The sequence below is a fragment of the Puntigrus tetrazona genome, chromosome 25, assembly GCF_018831695.1.
Source record: "Puntigrus tetrazona isolate hp1 chromosome 25, ASM1883169v1, whole genome shotgun sequence".
NCBI lineage: Eukaryota > Metazoa > Chordata > Actinopteri > Cypriniformes > Cyprinidae > Puntigrus > Puntigrus tetrazona.
In genome coordinates this window covers 10,148,790-10,164,525 of record NC_056723.1, presented here as the reverse complement: position 1 = coordinate 10,164,525, position 15,736 = coordinate 10,148,790, and the positions used below count along the sequence as shown (strand labels likewise).

The 15,736-nt window shown below is 37.6% G+C and overlaps 1 protein-coding gene across 1 annotated transcript in view; it reads right to left on the bottom strand.

Moving 5' to 3' along the window:
- The window catches only part of tafa5b (TAFA chemokine like family member 5b), a 38,000-nt gene extending 31,159 nt beyond the window's left edge, over positions 1–6,841 (bottom strand). Inside the window, exon 1 of the mRNA XM_043227379.1 lies at positions 6,362–6,841. Coding sequence (XP_043083314.1) covers positions 6,362–6,470 — 109 coding nt within the window. The 5' untranslated portion in view covers positions 6,471–6,841. The remainder of the gene's footprint in view (positions 1–6,361) is intronic.
- Between the last annotated feature and the right edge of the window lie 8,895 nt (positions 6,842–15,736).

Sequence of the window (15,736 nt, the reverse complement as noted above, 5' to 3'; positions counted from 1 at the left end):
TGTGTGTGTGTGTGTGTCCTTTAATACTTCTCTCTGGACATGCCATTTATTTTAATTATTGCTCTGTATAAAGGTCAATGACATGATGCTCATTTTTTTATCCAGATATATTAATTAATTAAAAAATACTGGTGATTTATAAACTCGATGACTTGAATATACCTCTTATATTCTGAGCATGTTTTTAATTTCTCAGGTAAACTCATTTTCATATTATTTCAAGCAAAAAAAAAATAACCTTCTGGCACAACCTGATCGTACAGCTCATATGAATAAATAAATAAATATATATATATATACTGCTTTACTGCTCATTAGTATTTGAAAAGGTAGGAAAGCAATATGCAGAAAGATGCGGGGAAAGCAAAATAAGACAAGAAATGATGTCATATACAGTACCCTCGGAGACAGTCCTGACTGCGCATCCAGATCTTTAAAAACATAATTTGACCTTTTTATGACAAATATATTTTTTCAAAATAAAAGATGTTGTTTACATTAGATGTGTACTGTGCATATTAATTATGTTTACATATTATGCAAAGAAAAACTTGATATGATATGATACAACTATGATATGATACAGACTTATGATGTTTCTTACCTAAAAAAATTATTTTTGAACATTACTCGGACATGATTAAGACGTGAACATTTTACTTGGTTATACCACATGACATTCGTTACATCGCATTGGTTGTTCAGTTCATTGGTTCTTCAGTTCTGAAAAATGTGTTTTTCAAAAACATATGGAACTAACATGTACACAAAAATCTATTTCTCAAAATCTGGCATGCATTTTAAAGTAGATTTTTAAAACATCTTTCTATTTATTTGTCACTGACTCATGAACAGATGTCTCGGTGCTGTTTAAACATCCCAGTGCATGAGTATATGACACTGTGCCAAGTTTAAACAGTTTCAGACACGTCTCGAGACCAGTGCATTCTGTTCCATTCAGTTTGTGTCAATTAATGAAATGCACGTCTGGAATCATGGAGAACATCTCAGGAACGTCCAGAACAAAGTGATTCTTCTGGTTTACACCTGGTAGCGTTCACTGAGCTTATGAAAATGCAGTTGTTTATCGTCACGAACAGATGCATAAAATAGGGTAACAATACTATTTCAAGTTCTTACCTGAGGTTAAAGCCGATTACAAACAAACGGGTCAATACCGACAAATACTCGCAGAGAAGGCGGGGTTAGCTGGAAAAGGGGGGGATAAAATAAAATAGATGAGTAAATGAACGAAATGACCTTGGTGGCAGCCAGGCTCTTTGCATGCGACAATTTGTTTTTAGAGAAAGCATTCCGACGTTGCCGCAAGAGCGATTCGTGAAAGCTTTTCTTAAATTATTTGAGCCACAAAGAGATTCCGCAACAAGCAAAGGCATCAGCTGCTTTACATTATTCAAGACTTACACAATGGCACTCCTGGCACGTCTCCTGCTTTCAAATTGCACTTGATTTAGTTAAGCTGGGTGAGCTCGATTCTGTGGATAGAGTGGCCTGCCAGACGGCAGGGAGGAGAGTCACTAACAGACACGCTGCGGTCTACATGCGGCGCGAAACACCGGTGACCTTCTGTCCGAAAATGTAACAATGCTTTTGCTCTGAAAGTATTATATTTGCGGATGATGAACCACGTCTTTTGGAGGGTGAACGACGGGAATGAGAGAGATTCTTTTCGATATTGCCACGAAAAAACCTAATATAACACATATTAATAGGATTTGGCCGGGACTATATAGTGCCAATACAATCTAACATTTATTGCTCCTGAGAAAAAGAGCAAAAGCAAGAAGCCAAGGTTTCAGGGATAGAGCAGTAGAGAGATTCTGTTTCCCAGAGACGGCCAATGAAGCTTAACAAAGCCATGTTTCAAAATGTATGAATGTATCAGCTGGAATTACACTGCTCCAGTTGAATAAATATCTTCAGGGTTTCTCTTCCCCTGTGTCCGTTGAATGAGCTCTTGTAAACACACTCATTCCCTCTCTCTCTCTCTTTCCGTCTCGTTCTCTATCGTTCTTTTCTCACCCACAATAGGTTTTGCAAAGAAACGGACTGAGTGATCTATCGCAGGCTGATGTGGAAATGTAGAAGGTATCTCAATGTCAGAGCATTGTTCGAACGGAGAGAAAAAGAACTGCACCATAAACCACATTAATTGAGCAGCTTCATTATCCGCCGGCTTTATTAAAATAGCAGCTCATTTAGTTGTCGCGTGCCAGACTTTTCATATTTCTTTCCTGGCGCTGCTATCAAACTTGTTTATTTTCCCAAAGTAGTTTATTTCCTCGGCTACGAACCGTTGGACCAAATAAATTCTTCCATCTATTTTTGTTGGATTGCCTGTTTTGGATTTTTTTTTATCTGAAAAGGTGCTTCCTTTACAGGAAAAAAGGCTTGCCCTGCCTCCACAGTGCAGTAATGGCCTCCGGCGATTAGTATTTTGCAAACTAAAAAACTTCTTTGTCAAGTCCTGTAAGTTTGAAATTTTTCTCAAGGCGTACTTTTGTGCTCTCTCATCTTCAAAGTGACTAGATTTGCTCTTTCTGTATCTGTGTGTGTGTTCATTTGTGTTTCACTTAAGTACACACTGTTTCCTTCTATAACTATGCCATTTCTCATCCTGTACAGTTTTAGCTTCATGTACACTGCTGTATATTTAGTAGTGACTTTTGAGCCGTTGTTTTAAAAACATGTAGTGGCTACTTTTTGCAATGAGTTGAGCAATACTCAAAACTCTACATCACTTTTTAATGTTGCTTTGTGTGTACACCCCGCTATAGTACAGTGTAAAGTATTTTAATAATTCTATTGTTTAAACGTTCATTCAGTTTTGAGTGAAAACGAAAAGTTTAAAAAACACTTCTATTTTGTAGAAGTTTTTGTCCAAGGTTACTTACATTGCGTTCATAAATTATTTTAGCAGTTCTTGAATATATCAGTGTATTTCAGCAAATTGGTTGAGTAAATGATTCAGTGACTCAATCAAACACTGATTCATTCATTGTTCCTGAATGAATCAGTGTTTCTGAACAAATTAATTGACTAAAAATGAATCTGTGTATTTCAACAATATATGTAAATTATTCATTGACTCACACAAAGACAACCACATGTTTTGTTCCTGAATGAATCAGTAATTCTGAACTAATGGGGTGGGGGTAGAAATTGTGTTTGAGGACATGGAAACTTAGCCTTGCCCTCTTCAACCCATTATGTCTTGTTTATACAAAGTGATTCAGTGACTCACTCAGCCACTTCCTGAATGAATCTATGTTTCTGAATAAATCATTTGACTGAATGATTCATTGACTAATTCGTAACATTCCTGAATTAGTGAATAAGTGTTTTTGAACAAATCGGTGTGAATGATTCAGTAACTAAATAAAAGTGGCTGTCCGATTTGTTTGTTTCTGAATAAATCTGTTTTTGGATAAAATGGTTAAACGAATGTTTCAATGAGTTTGTTCACTTATAAACACATACATATAAACTGCAGAGAGAATCACTGAATCTCTCCACCACTAATGTACCAATTAAGCATCTGGTATATAAGCACTATTAGAACATAACTCAGCAAACTGTTTTATATAGTTTTATTCTAGTCTATTTTGTATTTACATTTAAATGTAAGTCTGTTAGTAGCTTGTAGTGTATCTTAAACTAGTTTTAGTTTCCCCCAAAAGCCTTCTTTTTTTTATTTTAAAATAGTTTATATAATACAAATGGGAGCTATGAGTACCTGTTATTTTGCAAATCTCTCTAAATAACCAGTGAAAAGAGTTCCTGGATGATCTGCTTCAGTGTTCACTTGGGAGAACGCCTTTATAGGGGGCTCAACTCATGTAATGGAAATCCAAAGTTAGCATTATAGCTTTCAAACTGTTCAGCTACTTAGGGAGTCTCTTCCACCCTTTGCATCTGAAGAGCCATTTTAATGAATCCCATCCATGCTCTTAAAACGGTGAAGAAGCAGCACGTTAGAGAGATCCAATGTCTCATAAGCACTTTAGAGGGGGTGGTTCTTAGAAACTCAATATTTTTCAGCTTTGAAAGGAAGTTTAGAAGAATTTTGAAGTTCTTCACACAACCTCATCACATGCATAATAAAGCATATGCCTGCACAGCAAGATTAATGTACAGAAATACAAACAATAAATGGCTGCTTTCATGCAATTACTTCATCATGAGTGCTCCGCATAATAATCCTGTGAGTCAAAAACCACTCGCACCCCGCTGGACATCACAGCCATTGAATAACTTGATTTTCCAAAGTCAGAGAACAGCATAGATGGATTAAAAGAGTATGGTGTCAGCTCTAGAATAACGACTCCTTAAGGTGCCGTTATTTTGTCTTCTTACTTATTGCGCGATATGAATAATTCGTGGTCAATGTCATGCAGAAAAATTGTTGATTCAACTGGTTTGAACATTAAGGCTGCTGGTTAGAAAACAGATTTTGGGCTGTTGTTGTTGTTTTTTTAAATAGCCTATTATTTGTATGCACTGAACAGATGGCCTGTCTCCAAGTTTATTTTGAGTTATGGACTCAAGTGTGGAGCTAGTGCATTCTAGCTTTTAAGAGATAACAGCACAAATGCATGGAAAGAGATTGTTGTTACTCTTAATGAAAAGATTTTGCTGTCTTAGGCCCCCACGTAAGAAGTCCTAAAATCTGTTGAGGGGGTAAAACCGTTGTGCGAATGCTGTCTCCGCAGAGCAATCAATAAAGATTTCCATTTACTGGCCTGTCTGAGGAAGAACTAAAGATTTTAATGTACTCAAGTCAATATGCAGTGGGGACTCAGACAAGAATACAGCCCTTCGGAAAGCCACAATGGGCTCTGGGTGTCTGGTCCAGAAACACTACATCCCCTAATAAAACTGATTAAGGGGTCTTGCCCATTTGCTGAAAGGCCACTGGGGAGGAAGTGTCTGTTTTTTTGCTGTGTCCTCTAACTAAATGCAATGCTATAGATTCAATCGATAGGACAACACAATGCTAATGAAGACTCCCACAGCCACAGTACAGTGGGGCTCGACTCCTGAGTCCCCAAACACCAGACCGGTAATCTAGTCACATAGAGGGGCCGAACCTGATTAGGTAAAATGTAGTTACCTCATGTACATCTCTCGATCTTTTCCCTTTCTCTCTCTCTCTTTCTTATAGCGCTGAAAAGTTAGCAAATTAATGTATATGTTTTTTGGTGAAAGTTTTTTTTGTAGGGGAGGAGCAGAAAAATGCATGTCCAAAAATTTGCTACAAATGTCCAGAAATCAGTATACTGATAGTAAAAAAAAATATTTTTAATTAATTTATTAACTATTTATCCATCCAAACATTCATGAATCTTTTTATCTACAGCATATCTAACTATCCATTTGTCTGTTGCTCTATTGATATAGTTTTTAAAAGAAAGTATCCATTCATGCATTAACAGTTACAAACAAATCTATATCTATCTATCTATCTATCTATCTGTCTGTCTGTCTGTCTATCCGTATGTTGATCTAATTATTGTCTAGAAAAAGTATTTATCTATCCATCCGTTAGCAATAAGAAATGAATGTCTATAATATATCTATCTATCTATCCCTCCATCAGCAATAAGAAAATGTCTAAAATCTATCTATCTATCTATCTATCTATCTATCTATCTATCTATCTATCTATCTATCTATCCATCAGCAATAAGAAATGAATGTCTAAAATCTATCTATCTATCTATCTATCTTTCTATCTATCAGTCTATCTATCTATCAGCATTAGTAAACTGATGGTAACATTGTAATTATTGTCTAAAATCTATTTTTTACCTATTTATCTATCTATTGATCTATCTATCAGCATTAGTAAACTGAGGGTAACCTGGAAAATATTGTCTAAAAACTATCTATCTTTTTATCTATCTATCTATCTATCTATCTATCTATCTATCTATCTATCTATCCATCTATCTATCAGCATTAGTAAACTGATGGTAACATGGAAATTTTTGTCTAGGATCTATCTATCTATCTATCTATCTATCTATCTATCTATCTATCTATCTATCTATCTATCTATCTATCTATCTATCAGCATTAGTAAACTGAGGGTAACTGGTCATTTTTGTCTGAAATCTATCTATCTATCTTATGTCTAAAGACAATTTATCCATCCACTGGGATGAAGATTGGACGTTTATCGTCTAAAAAAAAAGATCCATCCCTCCATCATTAGCGTGAAATGTTCGAGCCTCTTTTCATACCGACATTATGACAAACTCATCATTGCCTCCGAACTCGCAGGTACCTTATCGTCGAGCGAAAGAAGGGATCTCGGGCAGAAGAGCAGCGTACTTACCGCAGTAGAGGATCAGCAGACCGCTCAACAGCAGCACAAGCCAGAAAGTTGAGGACATCGTCAGCCACGCATCCCGCTGTCTACTCCTCTTCCTAAAGGGCGAAGCCATCAAAGTCGGTCTCAATTCTCCAGTCAAATTAGCCTCCAATCGGGCTCGTACAGCCAGCGGCTATGCGCGCTTCGGCGTCCGTCTCAAAGTTGCCATACAGAGACGAGGGAGAAATGGCGCGAACGTATCCGTGAGAAGCGCCGGAATGAGACAGCAAATGAAGAAGATCCTGTTCGCGATGCTGTGTAGGTCATGAGCGATGTGTCAGAGGCGCGGAAACCGCGTAAAGACACAGAGGCTACATCGCGTCTTATAGAGTTGGTAAGAATTGATAAAGAAAGGTTACCGCGCCGTTTGCGAGTTGTAAAACTTAAAAGAAAAAAAAAAAGGATTATCTCAAATTTGAGTTGGAGAGAAGCAGCGCTGCTGCCGTTTCATCTGGCGCCTGCGGAAAAGTGCTGGAGAACTGAAGTAAAGGAGTTTTGATTCCGAGAAGAGAGAGAATCGATTGTTATGCTTATTTTCTCCCCATAAAGTGAATTCAGATAATGCCTACCCGATTAAAACGTTTAGCCACGGTATAATAGTCTAGTCAGCTAAGGTATTTTGTCTTGACATATTAACTACATAAAACATTACAAAGATGATATTTCCATTTAAAAGAAATAAATAAAAAGTGCAATGCACACCAAATAATGCAGTTCGATAAATCTACTGTCACTGTGGTGTCGTGTGACAATAAAGGCTGTATATTGATTTTAAGTTGTACTTACAACACTGTCCCAGAACAGTTCAACTCAAATATCAGAGCATTTACGGAGGACCGAAGCCGGGTGTGCTGGCTGTGCACATGAAGTGAGGGATTTCCAACTTCGCAAGGACAGTTTGGTGCTTCTGACTCTTGAGCGCATGTTATTATGGTTTTCTGAATCTGCTACTTACTATTCAAATGCTTCATGGTTCTCATTTCTCGGATGCAGCCACGGATGCAACCCGCTGAAAACACAGTATAAGTCATTACAATCAGCAACAGTGTGCCCTCTGGATGCAACAAATGGCTAAATTGTAATGGCGTTTATTTGGTGAACAAAATTTCAGGCCCGGGAAATCTCACACTCATCCAAGTCATTCCACAACAAATTTGGAAAAAACAAAGTTTAGATTCCTAGGCTGGAGTTAAATGCTATCTCTTGAACTTCCGTTTTCCTTACAGTCTCTAGATTTTTTTCTCTGTCCTTCATGTGCGTGTACCTGTCACACACTGTGCTCCCGATGGCCAGTCCGCCCCTGCTTTTGTTGTTTTTGTGTCATAGCGCTGGGCACGGCGTCACGTTATGGTGAGAGGGGTAACATTTCTGTCACACGCTTGAGGTGTTTGGCCAATCACAACGCACTGGATAGCTGATAAATCGGAGCAAACCTCACGTTTTGAGAATGAGCTTTGTACAAATCGAGTCGTTTCAGAAGAAGGGGCTTAGAGAAGCACCAGTAATGTACACTATGTGGTAAAAAAAAACTGTTTTGTGCGAAAACACATTGCATTACACCAAACACATTCTTTTTAGCAACTTTAAAATGCAGAAATGTTTGTGTGAGGGGTAAGGTAGCCTATAAAAAAGCATTACTTGTATGGAATGAACCTGGCAATGTATGTTTAGTGATAAAGCAGGTGCCGTTGTGGCTATGGCACCTGATGTTTTAGATCCAATAAATCAAAAATACTGTTGAAAATGTCATAAACACTTCAAAAAATGTATGAAGCCAACTTAAATATAAAGAGTCAGTTTAAAAACATGACACTTGCATCTTGAACTACATTTTTGTTATCTGTTATCATCACAGACTTCTGTATTTGTTGTTGATCCGCTACGCATTTATCTCACCGTGTGCGTTTTAGTATTCACGGCATTGCATAGCATTTTCCCTGCGATAAGCCTCTGCATTCAACATCACCTCAAGATGTGGACACCAACATAATATCCAAGCAGAGACCAGAGGAAATGAAAACCTCTTTTTGATTTGGCACTTAGGAAAAGTGCTGTTCGTAAATAATATTCGGTCCCTTTACATGAACCTGACTAGTCTCAAACATGGGATTGAAATTCAAGTCCTTCTGTGAAGTTTGTATTTATGAGTTATGAAGTCATATGAAGTCTGCTATGTCACTTGGTTAAAAAAACTTTACTTTAAAGGGTAAATTAATTAGATTTTTATTCAGGAATTTGTAAATTAAAGCAAAATTGTAGCCTACAACACTTTGTGCATGTAACTTAGTTTCATTTTGTAGATTTTAACAAATGCACTGTCAATAATGACATGTTTTCACACTGACCTACCCCCAAAGAATCGGTCACCTAAAAATGAAAACGATCTCACCCACAGGCCACATGTGAAGTACATTAGTTTGTCTCTCATAGAAACAGACATAGAAATGCATCATTGCATGACTTGCTTACCAATGAATCCTCAGAACAAGAAACAAAACACCTCATAAAAACATCCCAATCCACAAAAAAATAACGTTTGAAGTAAAAAGCTTCATGTTTGTGTTCGTGAGAAACAAGTCCCTCATTAAGACATTTCACTTTAAACTTTGGCCAATATACAAGTCCATAATCCATAATAATTAGTGCTGTCAAACTACTAATTGTATCCAAAATAAAAATGTGTGTGTGTGCGTGTGTGTACTCTGTATATTTATTATGTATGCATAATAGGATATTTTCCAAAAAATATTATTATAAAATATTTACATATAGATATATACATATTTAAAAAAAAATTATATATATATATATATATATATATATATATATATATATATATATATATATATATATATATATATATATATATCTATGGTATATATAAACTAACATTAGCTTTGTTACATAATCTAAAAGTTCCTTGCTTCCTCAAAAGTTAACTGAGACTTGTTATAACAGTTGACTTGTTAAAATCATTGCTTTTTTTTGGATTGTTTCCATTGTAAAAGCTTCTGGTAAATGTCTAAATGTAACGTAAATACGTATATGTATGTGCATGTATTATTATATACATGATAAATAAACACAGTACACACATTTATTATATGAACAAAAACTTTTATTTTCGGCGTGATTAATTGTGATTAATTGTTTGTCAGCACAAAATCCATTGCATGCGGAAAAAGATCCACTGGTGAGCAAGTGATGTAATGATAAAGTTCTGTTCTGATAAACTATTCATTTGAAGGAAGTTCCACTGCTAATACAATATTGTGGTGGCGTTCACGAACTTTCAACTCAACTATACTATTTTTACTTAAAAGGCATCAGAATAAACACTAGATGGATAGCGTGCAATCTGATGAAGTCAGCCTTCAGCGCTTGTTTCCTCATGGGAAAGCCTTGTTTTCCTACGTCATCCACGTGAGAGATGACGGACTTTGATGGTTTTATTTATGACATGCTAAGTTTCGTCCCTTTGAAGGATCAGTAGATCAAGTGTGGGTGGGTTCCCGGGGCAGAGTGTCGACGCCGGTGTCTGGCGCGTGTCTATAATTCATAGACCTACAGCTTGGGTAGACGAGCTGCTCAGATGATTGTGTACAATAGCAGACAGCCCTCGACCCACCTCTTTCGAAACCCCTCACTGTCCACCCCTGGCCCCCGGCGACCCCCGAGGGAAATCACAACTACTTCAAAGCGGCCTGCCGAAGGAAAGGAGAAGAAATATTTCGCATTGTATAATTTTTCATTCCTTTCCATCACAACATCCCAGCTTTCTGAGACCCCAGAGAGTGGGGATTACTGACCTTCAGCACCAACTTTCCTCTGTACTAGTTGTTCAGAAACAAGCGTCCCACATTACAATACCACAAATTTCTATTTCTCTCTTCACAGTTGGTACCTGTAACGCAGCGAGCGAGTCCAGACTTTTCTAACAGCCATGTATTTTCTTGTTTTACAGCTCATTAAAGTTTCACGAGCGACTACTCGGCTTGTTTGAATTCAGGACACGTATCAAAATTGTTTGTCAGTGCGTGCGAGAGAGCGTCATGCCGTTTCACTGAGGAGACAATATACTGCGTTTAGTGGAAGGGGCAAGGAGATGTCATGAGAGAAGAACATTACTCAGCCACTTAAGAGGTAGGAACCTTCAAAGCAACGTGTGCAGCAAGAAGGATTGAGGATGCGCGACACCGATCTGATAGGGCCTGAGGGAGCAGTCAAGGTCCTTGTCACTCTGCTTATGAGATGGATTAACCGTGACTGACTGACAGGAAGTATGTCTTCATACCGCCTGTCGAAATGAATCTAACATCTAACGTGATTATGCAACCAGTTATTACTGAATGTTGTTATTACGGTTGTGTAGTTTGGACTTAATTGCGCCTGCGTCCCTTTCTCATTACTTGTTTCGAATTAAACAGAATTGTTTATTATCCTGAGACTGTTTGGAATGAAATAACGGGGAGTTATAATATCATTCCTGTATCTCCTGTTCATTATTTCTTCATAAGGTGCTTTGTTAAAAACCATTTATATTGACATAGCGTGTCAAATGGAAAGTAGCATAGGCCTACATGATCTGGCTCCCAAAGTTTTAAAGCCTGACTGGGTTTTCTGCAGTTTAAGTGCTATTTATTTGTAATGAAAAATGCATTCAGATTAAAATTTGGATTGTTTATTTCCGCATTAAATTGAGTCCTTGGAAGTAGTGCTAAAACGTTTCCAAATGTTCCAATGTTAAATTAGTTTTCTCCATCCAAGATTAACGTGTATAGACAACTCTAAGTAAGTGTAGATTGATTTTCCTTAAAAGTTTAAACACTGCGGTGCTATCAAAACTGCTGAATAAGCATGCGACGGCACGAATATGAAATATAAACATTTGTTAAAAAATATAAGGTGTTTGTTTACACTCAAGTTTGCAATATAAATTATTTAAGTTTGCGATTTAGTCACAAGTGTTACAGGCAAAACATTAACTGGAATAAGAAACATTTCATTGAACAGCTGTACATCACTATTTCGCTATCTTGTCCTTCTGTTTTCTGCTCGAAGGGATGTTAATCAGGACTGTCTGCTCTTAGATGTTATGCACAGCCTCTCTTGGTGTTTATGAAGTTAGATGAGGAAAGAAAGCCTGTTTAGACCTTCTCTAAAACGGTCAAATGACTCAGGAGAACTTTTCGGACTCCAAAATGTCTCTTCTTCTTCTTCTTCTTCTTCTTCTTCCTTCCAGCGTGTCTTGAGCGGGGTGTCCTTGGTCCTTTTGTGGCCAGTCGTCAAGGGAGTTTTGTCTTTTGATGGTGAAAGAGACCACACACAATCTGATGCTGTCATCTGTAATTGGTTGCCTGCCCAGAGGACCCTCCTAGCTGCCATTCTTCTTTATCTCTTCTCTCTTATCAGTCCTTTTTCTCCTGGAGTGTCAGCAGGGCACTAGATGTGTGTTCATACAATTGGAGGGCACTGCGGCAGTGATCAACCTTGGTCTTTGTATTGCCAGGAACATTATTTTCAACTGAAAGGTCTGAAGTAACCTTTGCACCCAAAAGGCAGGTGAGCTCTAAAAGAAAAATATAAGACAACAAGTTCAAACAGCGTGACCGGAGCAATGAGATTTCTATCGGAGCATAAACATTGTACTTACAGAATAAAATTAAATTTGTGTTAGCAACGTCACATCAAATAAAATAATGAAACTTAAAAAATAGGCCTAATACGCAAATTACAATAAAAATGGTTAGTGTCAGATATATCGACTCCAGAATAAAGATAAGTTGATTTGTTTGGGATGGAGGAAGTGCAGAAGTAGGAGGTGTCAGTGAGGCAGTACGTACCTCATAAATCAGTCATGGCATCTGAGGCCAACCCCGAGCTGCTGAAAAATTCACTTTTATTTTCCACAGCTTTTGAAATCGTAAAGTTTGTTCCTTGAGTCATCGTTTTAATTTGTTTTAATGGCATGTAAGGTCAAAGTCCTCGTTGTGAACTATCCCTCTGTTACAGTGAAAGCAAGCGCAGGGATGATTCGCTTTGATGGATTAGAGTCATTTTAATAATGGAGCTAAATTTGGACGTGGATAACGTCAACACCTGTACAGTCTATTGTGGGCTCAACAAATATATAACACCATTATCTGTCCCTCGTGGACCTTTTCTAGCTGTTGCTTGGCTAATGTTCTTGACGTTCGGGCGCTAAAGGCCATGTGTATTTTTTATGCGCCACTAGCAACTGTTTTCAAACAGGTTTTTGCAAATGCTGTCGAATCGGTGAGGTTCCCACATGCGAAATAATTTTATTTTAAATAGTTTGGCTATGCACAGTTCGCACAGAAGTCACTTTATAACCAAGCTGCTTTATACTGGTCAATAGAACGCATTCATGTGAGCAAATTTGACCTGTTAACCAACTGCATTTATTTCTGCTGAAATTACTGTATTTCATCAAGAAAATACACAAATGTTTGTAATTTTCTATGCAATATGCAAAAGATAGTTTCCACTAAAAGATAAAAAAAATTACAAAAAAGGTAGATGAGAGATATATACACAATTCTCAGTAGTTTCTTTTATATATATATATATATATATATATATATATATATATATATATATATATATATATATATATATATATATATAAAAGAAACTACTGACAAGACTACAGTCTTTGTCATCTCTTTTCAAAAGTACGATTCATTTTTTATCTACAGAACTTTTTAATGAAGAACAAATTGCTTTTGTGTGGCTTTAAATCCTTTTCTAAATGAATATTGCCCCCTATTACATTGTGACTAACTACATTTAGTATGATTGATGACAATTATCTCACTAACTAGATCTGTTATCAGTGTACATGAGACAATATGCTAACCACATTGGACCAGACAAAAAAAAGAGCAGATGACGGAGAGTGACGAGAGCAAAAGACTTGCGGAGAGCAGGAAACCGCCAGGGAAACAGAGGTGACAGGGACTGTGTGAGAGGGAAAGGCTGTTTCTGCCTTGTTGCTCCAGAGATTCATTGCTCTCCTCATCAATCATGGAGGGCTGATGAAATTGTTCCTGCCCAGAGAGAGCCTCATGGCTCTCATGTGCAGAGTTGGCATAAATCCTGCTGGCAGGGAATAGAAGTGGATTATATTGTGCAAATTAATTGTTGCTTGAATTTGCCACTTTTTCTTCTTGCCCGCGGAGTGGCGTTCCGTCTTATTCTCAAAGCTGTTTTTTTTTGTGTGTGTGTGTGTGTGTGTGTGTGTGTGTGTGTGCGTGAGCTGGCACATCTCCTAGATTCCTTACCTTCTCAAAGGGATCATGTCAAGAATTTCAATCTGAAGGGGAGAAGGTTGAGGATCAGCCTCGAAGAGCAATTTTGTTCCAAACAGCGGGTCAAATCTTCATCATTTCAAACAGAAGCCCGTTCTGGATTTCCAGCCGTACGTACAGATCCACACCTTCGCTGAAGAACAAACAAAGAGCACCGCCTTTCGCTACCTGCAGATCACTCATTAATGTGTTCCGTTTATTTTTAGACCACTTCCCCTTTGTTTGATCGGGCCAGCGCTGTAGACAAGCTTGGGAACGTCTCTCTCATTAGTGTTTAACACGGGACTCCTGTCGTCAAGGTCAACGGTACCCCTGTGCCTCGGCCACTATTGGGAAGGCCTTGCCAAAACTAATGAGAGGACCACCGGTCACAGAGAACAACTACTACTACTACTACTACTACTTTATTTTCCTGCTCTGGTTCAGACAATTATTGTCCCTTGAAAGGTGCGAAAGGTGATATTTTTTTGCACTTATTTGCTAGCAGTTAGTAGTAGCTGTAGTTAGTGACATTTACTTTTAATTGGATTCATTTGATCTATTTTGATGTACATTCCTAGGCATTATAATAATGATTAACTAAGTAAATAAATATTACAAAAAAAAAATTTGTCAGGCTTGAACGTGATTCTGCGAGGCATGGCTTCCAGTTATTTTTAGCTTGACAACTAATAAAAGTTTTTTTTTTTTTAAAGCTTGTTATGCTGCTTGATATTTAAAACTGATATTTCCTATCACATCATTTTAATGCATTGTCGTAATTATAAACAGTTTTAGCGCGCTTTTCCCTTCCAGTTATTTACTTAACTTTACGGAAGTCTCGCACATTCACAGAAAAATTACTTCCGTTTTGCAATATAAGGTGGATAAAATGACTATAAAATAAAACATCTCGTATATTATTTAATTTGACCTTCTGAGTCTGGCAATCAACGTTTTATAAAGGTTAGCGCCTAAATAAAATTTGCTGTTAAAAAAAACATATGTTTTTAAAATCCTGGACCGCATGCTAACTGTAGGTTTATCTTTTAAGGCAGATCGATACTTCAGTGGTAAATCAGCAACTGAGAGAAAGAAAAAAGGAAAATATCCCTTGCATTTATTCAGCATTTCGACGTGTTGAGAAATCGTAATGTGCTGAATGCTACTGAAACCCACGAGCAGTGCGATATTGCCCTCTAGAGGACCTTACACAGAAAGCCATTTTGCAGTAGCTACAGGCCAGATGATAATGTTGTCTTTGTCAAATCTTTAATTACATTTCTAAATTCAGTGTGCGACTCAGCAGTTCATCTTAGGGGAAAAAGCTCGCATGGCCTAAAGTTATGGTCAACGAGTCGTCTTGGACTGCTTATTTGGACTTAAATACATAGTGTAGATGCTTGGGGATTAAAGGAAACCACATTTATGTGTATGAACAGGGTAAATTCTGGTCCAGTGTGTGCAGACAGTGGCGATGCGTGGCAGCAGCACATCAGACCACAGCTGTTCAACACACATGTCCGAATACTGAACGAATCTTTCTTTTGAGTCGGATGTTTTCAGTGAATCAGTTCACAAAATCTGAATTCGAGTCAACTGATTGATTGAGTCGACTCGTCTATTCGAGATTCGTTTAAGCTATTAGACGTGATGCTGAGGTTTGACTGATAGAAGATGAAGTGAATTAATTAAATAGCCTAGAAGTAATGTTTTAACGCGTGACTGCTATAAATAAAGTATGAAATTATTTTTATAAACTCGAATATCTTCTGAAATATGGGCCTAAATGTAGGCTAAATGCGTTATATTGTAATTAGATTTGTTTCTAGATGACCTTGTTGACGGGAAACTTAATAACCAGCGACGTGCTCTGCACGTGATGGCGCAATAGCGTCATGATGGAAAAAAATCACTGTGTTTTTGAACCGAGCTGTTCGAGCGAGAGCCGATTCAGGGAACTGACTCGGACTCGCTCCAGCACACTTGTTGCATGTGTGAAAGAGTTAGAGCAAACTCCACCCATGGA